Consider the following 21,497-nt stretch of genomic DNA (forward strand, 5'->3'; position numbering starts at 1 on the left):
TGAATTTCTGTTTTCTTTTAATCCAAGCAATTGGAAACAGGTCTGAGTGGTAGGAAAAGGGGTGTGTTTGAAAATATCTAGAAAACCACTGAAAATGGCCAGGTTTCTTCTAGATAAATGATTTGATGGACTGATGGGGTATAGGTACATACCATTTAGTTACGGGCTTAGTGCCGTACGTAGTTTTATGAAAATTCGTGACTTTCGCCATGCAATAGAATTTATAACAGGAAGAAATTAAAACTGGCGTACGATAAGACATTTCGTGTTTTATTCAATGATATTTCAAAAATTTCAAATGCTAGGAATTACAAAGACGGTATCAATCCAGTTGTCACGGTTATCTCCCCTAGTCCAATGAGGCCCTAACATCAGAGCTGTGATCGCCTGCGGCGGTTCCAAGGACAGGCCATATTTGAAAACAGCCCTACCCCACTACAACAGAAACGGAATGAAGTCTTAAACAAGATTAGGCAGTTACTAGCAAATAAGTTTGTAACATTTTGTGAATTTATGAGCGCCAAAATATTAATTTCCATATGTAATATCAGAATAAAAACCCTTAGACAAAATATTGATAAGGGAGGTAACTACATGTTACTTACGAGCATTGGCGGAAACAGTCGTTGGTGTACGTGAGACCGTCAAACCCACACACAGGCGAATAGAGAGCATCGCACTTACTCAAACAATCACACGAGCCTGACGAGCTTTTAGGGACACCGCTACACCAGTAGAAAAATCACAAGGTTATTTTTTGAAATACGATAAACTATAGGAAACTTTCCTATTTACATGTAAAGCACATCCCAGAATTTTCACGCCAGAAATATGTTGCAAAACCATTTAAATATATAATTAACTTACTGAGAAAAAAATCAAATGCTAGGATATATTTGAACGGTGAAAAGATTGTCTAAAAAGGGGAACTTGGGTGAAAATAGTGACAAATTGTCCATTGTTGATTTGTTTATTTCAGTGTCTGGATCAAAATACAAGATTTGTAATGCTTTCTTTAGCAAGTGTATGCTTAGGAAATATGTATCTTAAAATATGATAAATAAATATTCTCAAAATTTCCTTATTGTTTAAATGGTTTCATCCTGCTATTTATATACATACGCGCAGGCCCGGACACAATCGTTGAGATAGGTTTTACCGTCACGTCCACATACGGGATTTTCTGACTGAGGACAGACGCACTCACAAACACCTTCATGCTGTTTTAAGATGCGGCTGTCGAAAATAGCCCTGTCGAGAGAAATATATAGTCGGAGTTACTGCAATTGGTTCGACCAACTACCGCCAGGAATAAATAATAGATTAGTGATAAAACCACTTTCAAACCTATGCATCGTTTTCAACAATTAACGCTTTGTTGCCTTCTAATAAAATATAAAGTAATACATTTATCAAAGGCTTATATGGACGCTGGCAAGGGAACATGTAATTTGGTATAATGACCTTGTTTGGTAACTGACGAAAGAAGCAATGGTATGATATTATTGGGATCAATCAGAATTTCGGTTTCGTTTGAAGTAAACTATTTTTTGCAAAGATTAAAGGCGAAAAACATTCCTTGAACATTCATATGTTTGTGACGCACTTACTGACAATCCCGAAAACAGTCGTTCTCGTACGTTACGTTGTTGGTACCACAGACTGGGGCGTACATCTGGGGACAGTTACATCGACAGAACCCATCAGACACCTTCAGCATCCCTCTACACAAACACAAGTCAGCTTTACATCATTAGCATCTATGTTGTTATCTTATTATTATTTATCGTCTAAGGTTAAATCAGCATACCGACCATCACACGATGTTAAAGTCAGGACACTGGCCAGCACGCCCCCACTTCCGCGAGATTAACGTGATTATCTTCAAAATCACGTCCCTATTGCATATCGAGATCGACGAAACTTTCGAACATAACTACGCAACATCTGCCTTAATCCCGCGAGATTTAGGGCGATATTATCCTGTTGATGATCATGAAGATCGTGCAAAGACCCTCCCACTGGGGTCTCGAACCCTCCTGCTTCAATAAAATCAACACACTCTGAATTATGAATATAATCAAATAATCGATATCACTCTGTCACCGCGACATCATAAATGTCAAAGAATTCATCAAAATCATTAAATATTAACTATTGTAAATCTCCGTAAGTAATGACCAACTCTGGATTGAACCCGCGTCAAATCAATGTTTGATACCTGTAATGTTACACCATGGAAACAATATCAAACACGGACTATATCAGTCACGGACAGGGAGACAACGTCAGTCACGGACAGGTAGTAAAGGTCAGTCACGGACAGGGAGTAAAGGTCAGTCACGGACAGGGAGACAACGTCAGTCACGGACAGGGACACAAGGTCAGTTAGGGACAGAGAGACAAGGTCAGTTAGGGACAGAGAGACAAGGTCAGTCACGGACAGGGAGACAAGGTCAGTTACGGACAGGGAGACAAGGACAGTCACGGACAGGGAGACAAGGACAGTTACGGACAGGGAGACAAGGTCAGTTACGGACATGGAGACAAGGTCAGTTACGGACAGGGAGACAAGGACAGTTACGGACATGGAGATAAGGACAGTTACGGACATGGAGACAAGGTCAGTTAGGGACAGAGAGACAAGGTCAGTTACGGACAGGGACACAAGGTCAGTTAGGGACAGGGTCACAAGGTCAGTTAGGGACAGAGAGACAAGGTCAGTTACGGACAGGGAGACAAGGTCAGTTACGGACATTGAGATAAGGACAGTTACGGACAGGGAGACAAGGTCAGTTAGGGACAGGGAGACAAGATCAGTTACGGACAGGGAGACAAGGTCAGTCACGGACAGAGAGACAAGATCAGTCACGGACAGAGAGACAAGATCAGTCACCGACAGGGAGACAAGATCAGTTACGGACAAAGAGACAAGATCAGTCACGGACAGAGAGACAAGATCAGTCACGAACAGGGAGACAAGGTCAGTCACCGACAGGGAGACAAGGTCAGTCACGGACAGACAGGGAGACAAGGTCAGTTACGGACATGGAGACAAGGACAGTTACGGACAGGGAGACAATGTCAGTTACGGACATGGAGACAAGGACAGTTACGGACATGGAGATAAGGACAGTTACGGACATGGAGACAAGGTCAGTTAGGGACAGAGAGATAACGTCAGTCATGGACAGGGAGACAAGGTCAGCCACTGACAGGGAATCAACGTCAGTTACGGGCAGGAAGACATTGTCAGTCACATACAGGGAGACAGGGTCAGTCACGGACAGAAAGACAGGGTCAGTCACGGACAGAAAGACAGGGTCAGTCACGGACTGGGAGTAAACGTCAGTCACGGACAGGGAGTAAAGGTCAGTTACTGACAGGGAAACAACGTCAGTCACGGACATGGAGTAAACGTCAGTCACGGACAGGGAGTTAACGTCAGTCACGGACAGGGAGTAAAGGTATGTTACGGACAGGGAGGTAACGTAAGTCACTGACAGGGAGTAAACGTCAGTCACGGACAGGGAGTAAAAGTCAGTTACGGACAGGGAGGTAACGTAAGTCACTGACAGGGAGTAAACGTCAGTCACGGACAGGTAGTAAAAGTCAGTCACGGACAGGGTGTAAAGGTCAGTCACCGGCGTAGAGTAAGGTTAGTCACAGAAAGAAGTAAACGTCAGTTACGGACATGGAGACAGTGTCAATCACGGACAAGAAAATAATTTATCAGTCATGGACAGGGAGATAAGGTCAGTCTCGGACAGGAAGACAATGTCAGTAGCGGAGGGAGAGACAAGGTAAGTCAGGGACAGGGAATAAACGTCAGTCACGGACAGGGAGACATTGTCAGTCACGGACACTGAGTAATCGTCAGTCATGGACAGGGAGACATTGTCAGTCACAGACAGGGAGACATTGTCAGTCACGGACAGGGAGACAGTGTCAGCTACAGACAGGGACACATTGTCAGTCACAGACAGGGAGGCAGTGTCAGCTACAGACAAGGACACATTGTCAGTCACAGACAGGGAGACATTGTCAGCTACAGACAGGGACACATTGTCAGCTACAGACAGGGAGACATTGGCAGCTTCAGACAGGGACACATTGTCAGCTACAGACAGGGAGACATTGTCAGTCACAGACAGGGAGACAGTGTCAGCTACAGACAGGGAGACAGTGTCAGCTTCAGACAGTGAGACAGTGTCAGCTACAGACAGGGAGACAGTGTCAGTCACAGACAGGGAGACAGTGTCAGCTACAGACAGGGAGACATTGTCAGTCACAGACAGGGAGACAGGGTCAGCTACAGACAGGGAGCCATTGTCAGTCACAGACAGGGACACATTGTCAGTCACAGACAGGGAAATAATATCAGTCACGGACAGGGAGACATTATCAGGCGCGGAAAGGGAGACAATTCAAGTTTTCTACAGCGATGCAAAAATCAGCCATGAATAGGGATGCACGTATCAGGGTATACCACATCTCTCCCCCTTCACATCGTCTCCCCTCCCATACCAACCCCATTCCACATTCTACCATCTCTCGATCTTCAATATCGAGCCCTCATCAACCTTCCCTCGGATACCTGACTGTGGTTATAGATTGTGGGTTGACCATACTAACACTTTTTTCCTCGGATACCTGACTGTGGTAATAGATTGTGAGTTGACCATACTTACGAACATAACATGATGCACGTGTTCGGGTAGTTGAGACCGTCCACTCCGCACACTGGTGCGAATTCCTCTCGGCATGCGCACGGCTGTTCTGTAGTGGACAATCATTATCATATTTGTCAAATTTAGACTTTGAATGTAATCAGGGATCGGTTTCATTTAAACGCTTCCACTGTTGCTCTTAACGTACATGTAAGATAATCCTAAGGGGCAAACATTTAACTGACGTTAGGCTATTGTATAAATATCGCTTGCACTGATGATTTAAGGACAATAGATTTATGATACAAATATACGCTTTGAACAACTTCTGTTTTAACAGACGATATGCCGGTGTATAACTTGAAGACCTAGCAAGCTGGGGATTCTGTGGACTGTACAGATTTAAAAACGTTTCTCAGCCACTATACAAATCCGAAGTACAAGAATGGCAATATTAAACGAAATCATTGTAAATGTTTCTCAAATAAATGGTTTACAAGTTCCATATTGTTTGTTTGTTTGTTTGAGTGGTTTAACGTCCGCTTCACTACCGAGTATTTCCATATTCAATATTATCAAAATATAAAGGTAACTATACAAGAACGATGATCTAACGTGGAGAACAAAAAAAACTATTTCCTTTTATGACAGGCCGCTGGACACAGATAAATGTAGTCCTTACCTCCGTTATAGGGGTCAGCGACACACCTGGCTACCTTGGGACATTGTAGGCCGCTGGGACACGCCGACTGGATAGCCTCGCAACGGAAACCTTGGGGACACGTTGTGAACTAAAAATAGAATTATATATAAATGTGCCTACATGTCTCCCATATGAAACAACAGCATAAAAAATAAAAAGTACTAGTATTATGAAATGTATTACTATTTAAAACGTTATTTGGTTATTACGCTATTTTACATGTATCGATATGGTGCTTGATGTCCCCCTTCAATTAACACAGTGAATAGCTTTACATCACTCACTCAAGTGACCACGATTGACTGCCTGCTGATCTTTTAAGAAGGTATATCTATTACAAACCACCAACCCGCCATCCCTTTGATTTATATTCCGACTAGATTTTGTAATTGTACATCACATGATAATTTATTGGATGCTGATTGGATAACTAATATGAACACACTTGACTTGTAATATATCAGATCATTTACCTTCTGTTGAGAGAGTTACGGTCCAGTGTTTTGAGTGGCGCTGTTTAACTGACTATATTGAGTTGATGGGTCATTTAAGATCACATCATATCATATCATACAAGATGTATCTCGAAATTAATTCAAATTTATTTATTTGATTTCTAAGAGGTCACATCTCATTAGTAGATTTTTAGGTAAGATCACGGACTTAGATTCTAATTCCGTGGTAAGATAAATTATTTTTCAAATCTTTGGTAGGTAAAATTTGTTTTTGTGTTCTCTGAAAAAACAAAAAATCTACGTAATTCTATACCACACATCGTTAATTCGCTATATTTATTAAACACTCGTAACTGATAACAACTTAAAGCAGCTCCCTACCAGGCATGGATCCGGGGCACACTGACAACGAGGGCATCCGAACGGAAGGTATCCGAATGTACAGTTCTTCTCCAGGCATGTAAACAGACAGGAATCGGCGTCTGAAATACGACATGTCTACATGTATACCAATGGTCATTAGGTGTGTTCAGATGTCTCCAATTTCCAAAATTGATTCTAAATGTGTTTGTAAGGTAAATGGAAAGAAAAGTAGTCACAAAAAATAAAATATTAATTGGATGGCTGTATAGATCACAAGCTTTCCCAAAGCATATCGTGTCTATGTTACCCGACACGCCAACGATAGATGGCGCTGTAATAGCTATAGCTGGACATACACATTGTAAATATTTCTTCTCGTATGTATCGATGGCTTAAACCACGGACTTAGATAACCTAATCTAATTCCGTGCTTAAACTTACTTGTTCCCGGCACCAGACAAAACGTCACAAATAAGATCGCTACCGGAAGTAGCGTATATTTCCTGATGTCACACCTAAAAAAACACAAATTTCAAGGATTAATCGTCTACCAACAAACAGCCTTTGAGGTGTACCTATATGCGAGTCTAGATGCGATGGTGGAGTGCTGAAGTTTATCTTGGAGCGAGTAAAGCAGACATTGCACTTTTTACTACATTAACACTTACACTTTCATTAAACTAAACTTTGACTTGTCGTTCAATTGGGAAAGGAAGTGCTGTGTTGGACACATCAGTTATTTTTGCATGTCCTTTCGATCTAAAATAAGTCTGTATACATGTGTATTATAAGTCGGTCGTAATTTAGCCAAAACGCAAGAAAAGTCCGATCTATGGGCATGTTGGCTGAAAAATGGTTCACTGAAACCGGACTTGTTAGCCAGATGACATTTTTTGGGAAGTAAAAGCAGCAGTAGCCATGTATGCCACTTTAATACAGATACAATGTTTCCATCAGGTAGTCTTTAACAAATATTTCCATTAAAATGAACTAATAGTATTTTCTATCTTTAAATGAACAAGGGCAAAAGTCTTCAATTTGAACAGTCCAATGCAATGATTTCGATGCAACCCTTTTACAAATTATAGGTAGTTTTGTTATGATTTCATTTTTCCATACTCGGTGTTACACAACAGGTAGTTATTACCTTCAAGGCTGGTAAATTATATACATTTGTATGTTGATCCCGAAGCGAGTGAAATACTAGACAATTACTCTGTGCGGTATTATATATAAAAAATGAAACAGTGACATATTTACGGTTCATTTACTGAAGACAAACAAACGAAAACGTCGGACTTACCTCATATTGATATTGCAAGGTTTCAACAGGCAGGCGACAGTTGCTCAAATGATAACCGCATCATTAATTAAACTTATTTATATACCGGCTAAACGGTCAACAGCTGCTGTTTATGTTCTGGCCGGAGGGTACATTGTCTGACCAGCGTCCACAACTAAATGTTCCCGGCAGTGATACTAGATTGTACAGATAACATTTCGGTACGGACTGTTTGATGTCCAAAAGATTACCGATACTTATCGTACTTGTGTAGCTAAATTAAATGACGAAATCGGACAGAATGACCATTGGTTCAGTAGGTTAAGAGGGCACTCATGTTATGGGGTCACTTATAATATGGTGATGATGGCGATGATCAGGTCATAACCCCGAATTAGATTGCTATCTAAGTCCGTGGTATTTAGGTCGAGGATGATGATACCACGCACAGGTGTGGATTGTACAGGTGTGTTTGTACAGGTGTGTGGATTGTACAGGTGTATTTGTACAGGTGTGTCGATTGTACAGGTGTGGATTGTACAGGCTTGGATTGTTCAGGTTTGGATGCGAGTAGATACAAACAATGTGTTTATTTATAGGAAGAAACAAATGTTAAATAAACCAATAAAGAGAGGAATTGTTAAATAGGTACATATGCCAAAAATGAAAGTAAGGAAAATACTGTGTGATTATGGAAGGCCACAAATGGAATAAGGTCCCTGGCGTGCCAAAGTCAACTTCATTTGTTAACCAAAGTTTGTAATTTCAGTCTAGTACAAAGCTTCACAAGTTTTATGAGCTTGGGTTTATGAGAGTGATGTCCATCCGTCAATAGGTTGTTATGTTCTTACGAGTATTGATTGATTGGTTAATGGTGCTCAACCCGTTCATCTCTACATATTAATATTGACTTGTCCAGATCAAAAGATTGAAGAATCTACATATGTTATCATGGGTGATAGGGTCAACGTCCATGTCCATCTGTAAGCAAGCTTAGGACAGCGTTGGCGACTCTGTATTGGTTGGTAAGTGGCTGTGTTTTACACTGAGAGAGTGTTGGTGACCCTGTATTGGTTGGTTAGTGGCTGTGTTTTACACTGAGAGAGTGTTGGCGACCCTGTATTGGTTGGTTAGTGGCTGTGTTTTACACTGAGAGAGTGTTGGCGACTCAGTATTGGTTGGTAAGTGGCTGTATTTACACTGACATAGTGTTGGCGACTCTGTATTGGTTGGTAAGTGGCTGTGTTTTACACTGACAGAGTGTTGGCGACCCTGTATTGGTTGGTAAGTGGCTGTATTTACACTGACATAGTGTTGGCGACTCTGTATTGGTTGGTAAGTGGCTGTGTTTTACACTGACAGAGTGTTGGCGACCCTGTATTGGTTGGTAAGTGGATGTATTTACACTGACAGAGTGTTGGCGACTCTGTATTGGTTGGTAAGTGGCTGTGTTTTACACTGACAGAGTGTTGGCGACTTAGTATTGGTTGGTAAGTGGCTGTGTTTAACACTGAGAGAGTGTTGGAGACTCTGTATTGGTTGGTAAGTGGCTGTGTTTTACACTGACAGAGTGTTGGCGACTCAGTATTGGTTGGTAAGTGGCTGTGTTTTACACTGACAAAGTGTTGGCGACCTTGTATTGGTTAGTAAGTGGCTGTGTTTAACACTGACAGAGTGTTGGCGACTCTGTTTTGGAAAGTCTGTTTGTGGTTCCTAACTTCCTAACATAGATTAATCGTCTTTGTAACTTTGAAATGTAATATATTCCATTGTCGTCCGTATCTCTCTTTCATACTTCAAATATGCACTACAAAACTTGAAAGAGACATAAAACAAATCAAAGTGTTATGTCATTTTTTTTCCAAACCTTTGGTAAAACTTCCAGACGGTCAATCCCATGTTATACAGTTTATAGACACCGAGGTGACTCGATAGCAAGCGGATGTCGAGTATTGATCGTGATCTGCTGGATATAGTTCCAAAATGAATTTGATTTTTATTACCACATTTCATTATGAAAGTGAGATCAATTAAAACTATCGGAAATATTTGCATTTTAGATGTAGTTGTGTCTCTCGTAGCCATTAAAAAAGGGACACGCACCGTTTGTGATTGGCACTAATGTATTTAGCGTGGTGACGTGTGGTAAAGAGACTAAGAGAGGTCAAACTCTGGCCTTGGAATCAATTGTCTCACAATGGCGAACCTTTTAGAACAAGTCTACTGATACTTAGAATCCGGCGTAGGCGGTAACGTCAGGCTAAGCATGAAATGTTTATTCGTTTTATTCATTTACTCAACAATTAAAATCACACGCTTGACGGAAGTCGTAAAACCCCATCCGATAAGTAAGAGGCATTGAAATAAAATCGACATGGAATGGAACAGATTCATTAACCGTAACACGGGATTTGTCTCGTTTAACATTGAGAAATAGAAACGTGTTGTCAACTTTGAGCAGCGCTGTTTATGCTGTGGCTGTCAGGGATAATCTGTTTTTATAACTCCGGAATCCATTAATCAAATCCTACATGTCAGCTCCTCACAATCATCCGACAGCATCTACATTTCCCGAGAGTGCAAATGTATATGTTTTTCTACTGACGCCCAGTTTGAACTTAACTCGGATTTGGTTTAATAATGTAAGCGAAAAGGGTGGCTTATTAATATAGACGAAGGGGGTTGCTCATCAAATTAGGCGAAAGCCAAGTTACCTATCATTTTAGGCGAAATCCTCTTTATGACTTATCACTGTAAGCGAAGTGTACCTCGCGAATCACTAAAGACAAGCTTAAGGGAGCCGTGGTGATTGGGTGGTTCAGGCGTCTCACCGTCTTCGTTCACTAGCCTTTCAACACTGGGTCGCGGGTTCGAGGCATATGTCGGGCAGTCGCCAGGTACTGGACGCAGGTCGGTAGTTTTTTCTCCGGGTACTCCGGTTTCCCTCTTCCTCCAAAACCTCCTTTACGAACCACAGCTATTAACAGTACGTGAAACACAAATAAACAAAATCACTGAATTGACGTACATTTCCGTCTTCTCAATTTTAGGTCCAGTTTATTTGCTTCCTTGTCCAGCCAAGACATAAAGACGTTGAAACTAAGGTGTTTTACACTGCATAATGACAAAAACACACCATATACATGAAATAGCTTTTCTTATTTTCAAAAAATCATATAACGATAAAATCACAGCACGTAATTATCAATTCACATCTAATAAGTAGAGAGTGAACAGTAACCACTAATTAAAAGAGTTGAGACCTATTCTTGCTCGCATGCACAAGATATTTACCCAAATTTCTGACAACTATTACTGTTTAGCAGTTGGATAAATTTAAACATGCTAGTACGATTTACATAAAATATTTTCAATTCACATACCTAGGTGTGCAATTTAAGTACAATAATAAGTTAATTAGTACTCAGAAACAATTATTTCACCAAGGATGTAAATCAATGTTTGCTTTGTTGTCAAAATGTTCTAATCTAAGTCTTAACTGTAAAACTATGTTGAGCTTGTTCGATACGTATGTAAGTAGCATATAGTTTTATGCTTGTGAGGTATGGGGGATCCATAAAAACATACACATTGAGAATCTCCATTTAAATTTTTGTAAGAAAGTTAAAAAAAACTCTAACTGCAATGTAATGTTGTTGTTTTTTTAACTTGGTCGTCTGCCTTTAGAATGTATTAGGAAATACTGAATAATGAAGTACTGGTTGAAGTTACTTGACTCAAAAACTGTATTTTGAACTGTTTTATTTAATAGGACCACATGTACCTGTTTCAATTGGTTATATTACGTAAAAAATGAATTGTTCGCTTTAGGCTTTGGTGATGTATGGTAACCCAATCATCATTCGATATTAAAATAATTTTACTCTTACTCGTCAAAGAATTTTGACCAGGGACAACAATAATTAAGAGGTCTGTTAGAAGTGTTTTCTAAAGGCATATTGTAGACAACCTCTCTATACAGTATTCCTTAACAAAATATATACCCAAAAATCAAGATTCAAGTTAACAAAATTACGTATGTCTGTTCACTCCCTAGCACTTGAGACAGGCAGATATCGAAATGATGTTCAATCGCAGAGATATTGTGCCTAGATGAATACCATTTTGTACTAATATGTAATATTTATCAAAATTGAAGAAGTCAATATAATTATTATATAGAAATATTACTGGAAAAAAACCTATCTGTATTTCAATTTATACAATTATTGTGTGTTACACCAAGGACCTGTGTCAACTTGGTAAATATATTTTGGAAGCAAACAAATTGAGAATTTAATTAGATACAAACGTATGTACTAAGTATACACTCTCCACTGTGTACGGTGTGTCGTGCCATCGTTTAGTATGTAAAGTATTAACATATTAATGTACTGATGGGCCGCAAGGCCTAAAGTTAATCAAATGTGAATGAATGAAATTTGATGAATTTAGCTCTTATGTGAGCATAACAAAGACATTTCAAAATCAAATGAAATTAATCTTCTACCTCATTCATATTAGTACACAATCTGTCTCCTCGTTTATTAATATTATACCTGCCACATTCAATGTTTAATTTGAGTGCTGATAGTCTTATTTTACAAAGATGTTTTACATTATTAATATTGATACAGTGCACCTTTTGCAGAGGATGTCATCTTTTCAAGACATTCTTGTTTGAATATATCACAAATGCGTTCCTAAATTATAAAAAGATATATCATTATTTAAACTCGGGGCTTCCCACGCATAACCAAGACAAATTCTGTATAGTTCTTGCCTCACCTTACCTAACTATAGCATCAATGGCTATTACAACTATCTGTCAATTATCTTATATTGAACACATTTAGTAAAAAATGTTCATTTTTTTGCTCTTTGTGAGTATGGCATAATTATGCTATGCAGTGTGTCTTTTGATGAAATTCCTTAGGATTTTCAATTGCAGCTTGGTTTGAATTTTATGTCCAGACTTTTTCCATTGATTGTTTAGACATGGTTTGAACATGTTTAAAACATCGCATAAACACATTCTTTATTTAGACTGTTTCATTCATTCTCACACAATCAATTCTGGAGAAAATGTTCAATGTTACCATGAATTCACTACCTAAGTGGTTCTGTGTATTCCGGTAACACTCCTGGGAGTAGAACTGTAGTGCTCAGACAGAACGGGACGGGGTTATATCAATGTAGGCGATACGTACTATTTCATCGTCAAGACAGGCTAAAGTACGGCGAAACTCCATCATTGGAAAAGAAAGGGGGAACAGGAGTTGAAGGTGTGGGTGGGGTACATCTAAACCGAAACTGGTTTAAATGGAAATTAAATAAAACAGCCAGTGTTTGGTGTATGTGTAAGTAAGGGTTTGGTATATATGTAAGTAAGGGTTTGGTATATATGTAAGTAAGTGTATGGTATATATATGTAAGTAAGTGTCCGGTGTATATGTATGTAAGTGTTTGGTATATATGTAAGTTAAAGTTTGATGTATATGTAAGTAATTGTTTGGTATATATGTAAGTAAGCGTTTGGTGTATATGTAAGTAAGTGTTTGGTATATATGTAAGTAAGTGTTTGGTATATATGTAAGTTAAAGTTTGAAGTATATGTAAGTAATTGTTTGGTATATATGTAAGTAAGTGTTTGGTATATATGTAAGTAAGTGTTTGGTATATATGTAAGTAAGTGTTTGGTGTATATGTAAGTAAGGGTGTGGTATATATGTAAGTAAGTGTTTGGTATATATGTAAGTAAGGGTTTGGTATATATGTAAGTAAGTGTTTGGTATATATGTAAGTAAGTGTTTGGTATATATGTAAGTAAGGGTTTGGTATATATGTAAGTAAGGGTTTGGTGTATATGTAAGTAAGTGTTTGGTGTATATGTAAGTAAGTGTTTGGTATATATGTAAGTAAGTGTTTGGTATATATGTAAGTAAGTGTTTGGTATATATGTAAGTAAGTGTTTGGTATATATGTAAGTAAGTGTTTGGTATATATGTAAGTAAGTGTTTGGTATATATGTAAGTAAGTGTTTGGTATATATGTAAGTAAGTGTTTGGTATATATGTAAGTAAGTGTTTGGTATATATGTAAGTAAGTGTTTGGTATATATGTAAGTAAGTGTTTGGTATATATGTAAGTAAGTGTTTGGTATATATGTAAGTAAGTGTTTGGTATATATGTAAGTAAGTGTTTGGTATATATGTAAGTAAGTGTTTGGTATATATGTAAGTAAGTGTTTGGTGTATATGTAAGTAAGTGTTTGGTGTATATGTAAGTAAGTGTTTGGTATATATGTAAGTAAGTGTTTGGTATATATGTAAGTAAGTGTTTGGTATATATGTAAGTAAGTGTTTGGTATATATGTAAGTAAGTGTTTGGTATATATGTAAGTAAGTGTTTGGTATATATGTAAGTAAGTGTTTGGTATATATGTAAGTAAGTGTTTGGTATATATGTAAGTAAGTGTTTGGTATATATGTAAGTAAGTGTTTGGTATATATGTAAGTAAGTGTTTGGTATATATGTAAGTAAGTGTTTGGTATATATGTAAGTAAGTGTTTGGTATATATGTAAGTAAGTGTTTGGTATATATGTAAGTAAGTGTTTGGTATATATGTAAGTAAGTGTTTGGTATATATGTAAGTAAGTGTTTGGTATATATGTAAGTAAGTGTTTGGTATATATGTAAGTAAGTGTTTGGTATATATGTAAGTAAGGGTTTGGTATATATGTAAGTAAGTGTTTGGTGTATATGTAAGTAAGTGTTTGGTATATATGTAAGTAAGTGTTTGGTATATATGTAAGTAAGTGTTTGGTATATATGTAAGTAAGTGTTTGGTATATATGTAAGTAAGGGTTTGGTATATATGTAAGTAAGGGTTTGGTGTATATGTAAGTAAGTGTTTGGTGTATATGTAAGTAAGTGTTTGGTATATATGTAAGTAAGTGTTTGGTATATATGTAAGTAAGTGTTTGGTATATATGTAAGTAAGGGTTTGGTATATATGTAAGTAAGGGTTTGGTGTATATGTAAGTAAGTGTTTGGTGTATATGTAAGTAAGTGTTTGGTATATATGTAAGTAAGTGTTTGGTATATATGTAAGTAAGTGTTTGGTATATATGTAAGTAAGTGTTTGGTATATATGTAAGTAAGTGTTTGGTATATATGTAAGTAAGTGTTTGGTATATATGTAAGTAAGTGTTTGGTATATATGTAAGTAAGTGTTTGGTATATATGTAAGTAAGTGTTTGGTATATATGTAAGTAAGTGTTTGGTATATATGTAAGTAAGTGTTTGGTATATATGTAAGTAAGTGTTTGGTATATATGTAAGTAAGTGTTTGGTATATATGTAAGTAAGTGTTTGGTATATATGTAAGTAAGTGTTTGGTATATATGTAAGTAAGTGTTTGGTATATATGTAAGTAAGTGTTTGGTATATATGTAAGTAAGTGTTTGGTATATATGTAAGTAAGGGTTTGGTATATATGTAAGTAAGGGTTTGGTGTATATGTAAGTAAGTGTTTGGTGTATATGTAAGTAAGTGTTTGGTATATATGTAAGTAAATGTTTGGTATATATGTAAGTAAATGTTTGGTATATATGTAAGTAAGTGTTTGGTGTATATGTAAGTAAGTGTTTGTTGTATATGTAAGTAAGTGTTTGGTATATATGTAAGTAAGTGTTCGGTATATATGTAAGTGTTTGGTATATATGTAAGTAAGGGTTCGGTATATATGTAAGTGTTTGTTGTATATGTAAGTAAGTGTTTGGTGTAATTAATTGAACACAAGGTAGTGTAACTCAGTGATGCGCTGAAATTGATCCTGGTACACTACGGTTTTACACCAAACTCTTGGCAAACTTGACCATATCCACTTGGTTCAGCAGTTTGCTCACTGCCGAGAGTGTAATGCTAGATGAACACTAGCAAAACAATGCGCAAAAATACAGTTTTAGAGGAAAATCAGAATCTAAACGACGAAATTTTTGAAACATGTTTCTATTTTATTATTTTTTATTCCAGAGCTGACTGTAAACGGTTGTAAAATCCTAATTTTGCCAGAATAAAATCTATGTATCTATGAGGGTATTGCGCCCTAGTTGCAGTAAAGGTAATTTAAAGAAGCTCTCGGTTCGTAATTAGTCGTCAGAACAAATGCCGTAGCGCCTTTAATTAAGAACACACGTTTTCGATACCACGTGTGAACGACATAATTTTCCTCACTCACCAGTATAGAATTATAGAGTTGAATTATTCATCTCGCCATCACCAACAGTCACGAAACCATTATGAGACAATGGTGTCTAACTGACCATTATCCCGGGGGAGGAGAACATTCACCCGGGGGAGGAAAGGTTCTATATAACATTAAGACCACCACTGTAGTCAAGGTTGATGTATTACAAATTGAAGTACAATCTAATCAATACACATGACCCCGCATGAAGATGGATATATTTAAATTGAAACAACTCTATTATAGTTCCAAAGTCACCTTACTTGTTTCCAATAGATATATACATTATATACACACTTATATTCTCATACTAGTGTTCGATATCAGTTCGAATATCATTTGAGAATATATAGACAAAAAGATAAGAGCATTGCTGAAAAATTGCTCTAAGCTCCGAATTTTACTGTCACAATATTTGTCAGCTTACTTTAGCTTATTATACCTTATAACCACACATTCCTGTCAAAGCTAGTTTACCGTATGATACTTGAAAAGGCAATATTATATAAACCTTGGAATAAGTTTAACCAGATATTTGTCAGCTTATTATATCATATAGTTTAAAGTTATTTCAATATACATTGTTGTCAAAGTAAATTATTACTTATGAGACTCCAAAATGCAATAAAATACAAAAGAACAAGTGTCATCGCATTTTGAGAGAACAATAGTTATAACAACTATCCATAAGTTATTCTAACACATTGATGTCCAAGTTAATTTAGACTTCTGCAACTCAAAACGACAATAATTTATCTTAAAATAATATAAATATCACCAAATCTAAAAAGACCAATATTTTTGTCAGCTTACTATATAGCTTATCATAAGATATTATAACACTGTTACACATTGGTGTCAGAGTAAAAGATATAATAACTGTTACATATTGGTGTCAAAGTAAATTTGACTTTAAGCCTCAGTCACACATTCAGGATTGTTACTGCCCTCCTTGAAAGGACCACTTCCGATTAAAAAAATCAAAAGTCGGATCAAGATCGTGTGATTCGTGGCGGGAAATTCACAAATTTGTGAAAACATTTATTTAATCACGACAACAATCAGATATTGTTCAGGAAGCGTCCCGATTCAGCCGTTTCCAGCCGAATTCGTCCCGATTCTCCCGTTCTCAATCCGAATCTGATCCGATTTGTAACTTCCGCATGGTAAAAAACGACCTAATCTGTCCCGACAGCGTCCCGATTCTCCCGAACGTGATCCGACAGAGGACAGTGAACCGACGCATTCGGCAAGATCTGGACGCAATCTGGACTTAATCGTCTAGAAACGGCAATGAACAATTTCTCCAAATTTTGCCCGTTCATCACGACAGCGTCCCGATCCACACGACACCGTCAAGACACCGTCAAGACACCGTCCAGACAAAACAGGATATTGTTACGATTTTGATCCGATACAGCAGAATCTGTCACGACATAGTCACGATTATAATCCGACTAGACAAAATCGGCTGAGTTTCCCGAATGTTACGGGACGCACCTAACTGTCGGGAGTGCTTGGCCGACCTCTACGGACCCTCCTGATCCGTAGGACTCTGTTACGAACGAATACGGTTCAGACAATGATAGGACATTCCAGATCATTGAGGATAGTAATCCGACTTTTTCGCTTTCCGTGTCGTAACGCTGTCTGATCTCAAACGGGAGCCATAATCGGCACTGTGTGAACGCCGCATAAGACACTCTAAAAAGGCAATAATATAAATTAAATATATAAGTGCCACCACATTGAAGTTTTATATTTTTAAGTGTATTTAATTTAAAATACCCCCTGGCGACCCTGTGAAGAGGTTACTGGGTAGTAGAATGGGGCTGCTTAATCTCTGTTTCTGCTTTTGTTCCTATTTATAAATATTAATACATGTCATATAAAACTGGTATATTCAAATACTGAATAATTTGTCAAAGTTGTTGGTTTAAGGGTTTTCAATCAAGTTTTGCCCTTCTGATTCTACTGCTAAATGTGCAATGACACAGACATATTATCATTTTCATTAAATAGAATATTTTAAGTAACAATTAATAATACTTCATCTGGATGGTTTTACTAACAATCAGGCGTGATTTACGACACGCTTTATCAGACACTGTTTTTATACAGTTGTTCGGAACACATTTACTTCCTATATGGGTTTTTTCTGAAATGTCTGCCATAGGACACGTAAAACACTGTCAATTAGCCTAAGTTATCATATGTTTGTATATTGTCACACCTTTGTGGTCCCGATTGTCAAATCTTGCTTTCGTTTAAATGTTTGGGAGGTTAACGGCCCTTTTAGTACCGCTACTTACATGTAATTGTCTAAATTGAGGTATTGTTGGGAGTTATCTTCCCTGTTGACACAGGTTGGCTGGGCGCCTGAAATCTTGTCATTGAATTTCACGGTCGTTTCTCACGGAACGGTAAAATAAACGATAGCATTACAATAACTGGCGAGGTAAAATATAGGCCCAGGTGCTAGGGATTGATAGACAGCAATGATAAACAATACAAAGGACACTGTTTTAAATCAACAGTCACGTTTCAGGGTGACCCGGTACACAGAATTTCTGTATTTATATTTTTAAATACATTTCCTAGAAAAATGTGTCCTTATTATTGTTGCCACTCTACATTTGGAATCATTTGCCAATGTTGCCAACTAATCGAATATCAATCTGTAGATTGTCTATGTAAGTGTTATACAGATTAATGCCATTAGTTTAGTCGACACACGTTTTGATTACATTAGTGTTATATCTTGATTGATGGTGTAAAAAAACACCCGACTAAAACTGAGTCCTGTACCAATAGACATGTAACAATGAAATGATATAATCACAAAGGATTAGTGATATCACACTTCCACCTATTTCTTGAAGTGATCTTCATTTCATTATAATACTGGTGCCGCTTATTCATTATGGTGATATCTCATATTAATTACAATGAAATATCACGAATTCATTATAGTGATATCGCAAATTCGTTCTAGTTATATCACCAAAGTATTAAAGTTGTATCGGCAATTCATTTTATTGATATCGCCACTTTATCATTATTATATAACAAATTCATCTTAGCCAGATCGCCAATACATTGTAATGATATCACCGATTCACTGTTGTGATTTCACCTATTCATCACAGTGGTATAGTCAATTCATTTTTGTGATATCGTCAATTCATTATAGTGGTATCGTCAATTCATTATAGTGTTATCGTCAATTCATTATAGTGGTATCTTCAATTCATTATAGTGGTATCGTCAAGTCATTATAGTGGTATCGTCAATTCATTATCGTGATATCGTCAATTCATTATAGTGGGATCGTCAATTCATTATAGTGGTATGTCAAATCATTATAGTGATATCGTCAATTCATTTTAGTGATATTGTAAATTCATTATAGTGATATCGTCAATTCGTTCTAGTTATATCACCAAAGTGTTAAAGTTGTATCGGCAATTCATTTTATTGATATCGCCACTTTATAATTCTTATATAACAAATTCATCTTAGCCAGATCGCCAATACATTGTAATGATATCACCGATTCACTGTTGTGATTTCAACTATTCATCACAGTGGTATAGTCAATTCATTTTTGTGATATCATCAATTCATTATAGTGGTATCGTCAATTCATTTTAGTGGTATCGTCAATTCATTTTAGTGGTATCGTCAATTCATTTTAGTGGTATCGTCAATTCATTTTAGTGGTATCGTCAATTCATTTTAGTGGTATCGTCAATTCATTTTAGTGGTATCGTCAATTCATTTTAGTGGTATCGTCAATTCATTAAAGTGGTATCGTCAATTCATTATAGTGGGATCGTCAATTCATTATAGTGGTATCGTCAGTTCATTATAGTGGTATCGTCAATTCATCATAGTGGTATCGCCAATTCATTTTAGTGATATCGTCAATTCATTATAGTGGGATCGTCAATTCATTATAGTGGTATGTCAAATCATTATAGTGATATCGTCAATTCATTTTAGTGATATTGTAAATTCATTATAGTGATATCGTCAATTTATTATAGTGGTATCGTCAATTCATTTTAGTGGTATCGTCAATTCATTTTAGTGGTATCGTCAATTCATTTTAGTGGTATCGTCAATTCATTTTAGTGGTATCGTCAATTCATTATAGTGGGATCGTCAATTCATTATAGTGGTATCTTCAATTCATTATAGTGGTATCGTCAATTCATCATAGTGGTATCGTCAATTCATTTTAGTGATGGGGTCAATTCATTATAGTGATATCGTCAATTCATTTTAATGATATTGTCAATTCATTATAGTGATATCGTCAATTTATTATAGTGGTATCGTCAATTCATTATAGTGGTATGTCCAGTCAATTTAGTGGTATCGTCAATTCATTATATTGATATCAACATTTCATATCTTCAATAAGATTCAACTGTTTGGAAATATGTGATATCAAAGTTTTACTTTTTACACAAACAATGTACGTATTAAACGTGTCGCAACGTTTCAAGACCGACTGGTACCTTTGTCAAGTTATGACTGAGTGAGCGATTTGAATTATTTACCTGGTCGTTAGGTGACGTTACAGTGGGGAGTCATCGTAAGTAAGGAACGTTACTATGTCGGGGGGGGGGGGGGGGGGGGGTCGTTTTTTCAGAACCTCATGTTATGTCGTCTTAAGGACGTACTTTAAGGTGAGATCAGTCTTAAGAACCGTATGTCGATAAGGCGGGGGAATCAATTTGAAGTTGCAACTCTAGTCAGAGAAATTTGACATCTAAGTTATGGTCAGTTTTTAAATTAGCTTATACTTGTCGCCAATAAGGTGTTGTGTTAATTAAATCCGTACACTATATGTGTCAATAATATACAAAATCCATGCTTGGGCATGAGAACGGTTTCATGAATACGGGCCTAGGATGTAGAAACATATTACCGTCACAGAATCAGTTTAGAAAGACGCAAGACATATACAAACAACATGATGTAGAAACATATTACCGTCACAGAATCAGTATAGAAAGACACAAGACATACTAAAAACAGGATGTAGAAACATATTACCGTCACAGAATCAGTATAGAAAGGGATAAATCGGCGGCAGAAGTCACAAACGAGGCGGTAATAACTTCAATGTATGCAGAGCACAAGTCCTTCTCTCATTAGTAAATTTTAAATATTTAGCTAGGTTTTGATATTTCTTTTGTATTATTAGCCTAGAAATGGAATTCATACCTTATGTCTTTTAAAACGAAATAAAATATCTCTGACTTCGTGCAACATTTATAGTACCGGTCATGAAAATATCAATATTTTTTCTTCTTAATAATTTAATAAACATAAGCATCAGTATGTTGGTATTCCCATGCTAAACACCGAAGCCCTATAGTTATAATTCTTATTTCAAATTTAACATATTAGCCTGATGTCCCCGATAATCTCGTTTTAACTTCATTTCCAACTACATAATAGCCGTTTCTTATTGGCAAGGCCGTTTCTATTATATTCTGACACGAGCAAATTAAAAGCTTTCAAGCCCTCTTGTATTCTTTATAATATATAGTTTACCGGGTATGTTAAACCATGGTTATCCCCCCTATTAATTTGGCGTTTTTCTTCACAATAGCCAAACTTTTTTTGTACAATGGGGTATAGTAAGCTGGTCTTGCCGAGTCGTAAATTGTTCAGCACTTGCGTTAAAACTTACTTGACTAAGATCTTCGAGATTACATAAACTGGTTCTTGAAGTCTGACCATCATGCTATAGAA

General features: G+C 37.0%; 1 protein-coding gene across 1 annotated transcript; it reads right to left on the minus strand.

The window, feature by feature from the left end:
* Nucleotides 1–251: 251 nt before the first annotated feature.
* On the minus strand, nt 252–7,654 carry LOC110456478 (serine protease inhibitor dipetalogastin-like). The gene is made up of 9 exons (XM_021507258.1): nt 7,495–7,654; nt 6,633–6,706; nt 6,210–6,310; nt 5,353–5,461; nt 4,692–4,779; nt 1,611–1,724; nt 1,123–1,251; nt 606–725; nt 252–435 (listed from the first exon to the last, which is right to left on the minus strand). The coding sequence occupies exons 1-9, from the start codon at nt 7,497–7,499 to the stop codon at nt 372–374; spliced, it is 804 nt and encodes a 267-aa protein (XP_021362933.1). The 5' UTR covers nt 7,500–7,654; the 3' UTR covers nt 252–371.
* Nucleotides 7,655–21,497: the final 13,843 nt, after the last annotated feature.

The sequence above is a fragment of the Mizuhopecten yessoensis genome, unplaced genomic scaffold (assembly GCF_002113885.1).
Source record: "Mizuhopecten yessoensis strain PY_sf001 unplaced genomic scaffold, ASM211388v2 scaffold8745, whole genome shotgun sequence".
NCBI classification, from domain to species: Eukaryota; Metazoa; Mollusca; class Bivalvia; order Pectinida; family Pectinidae; genus Mizuhopecten; species Mizuhopecten yessoensis.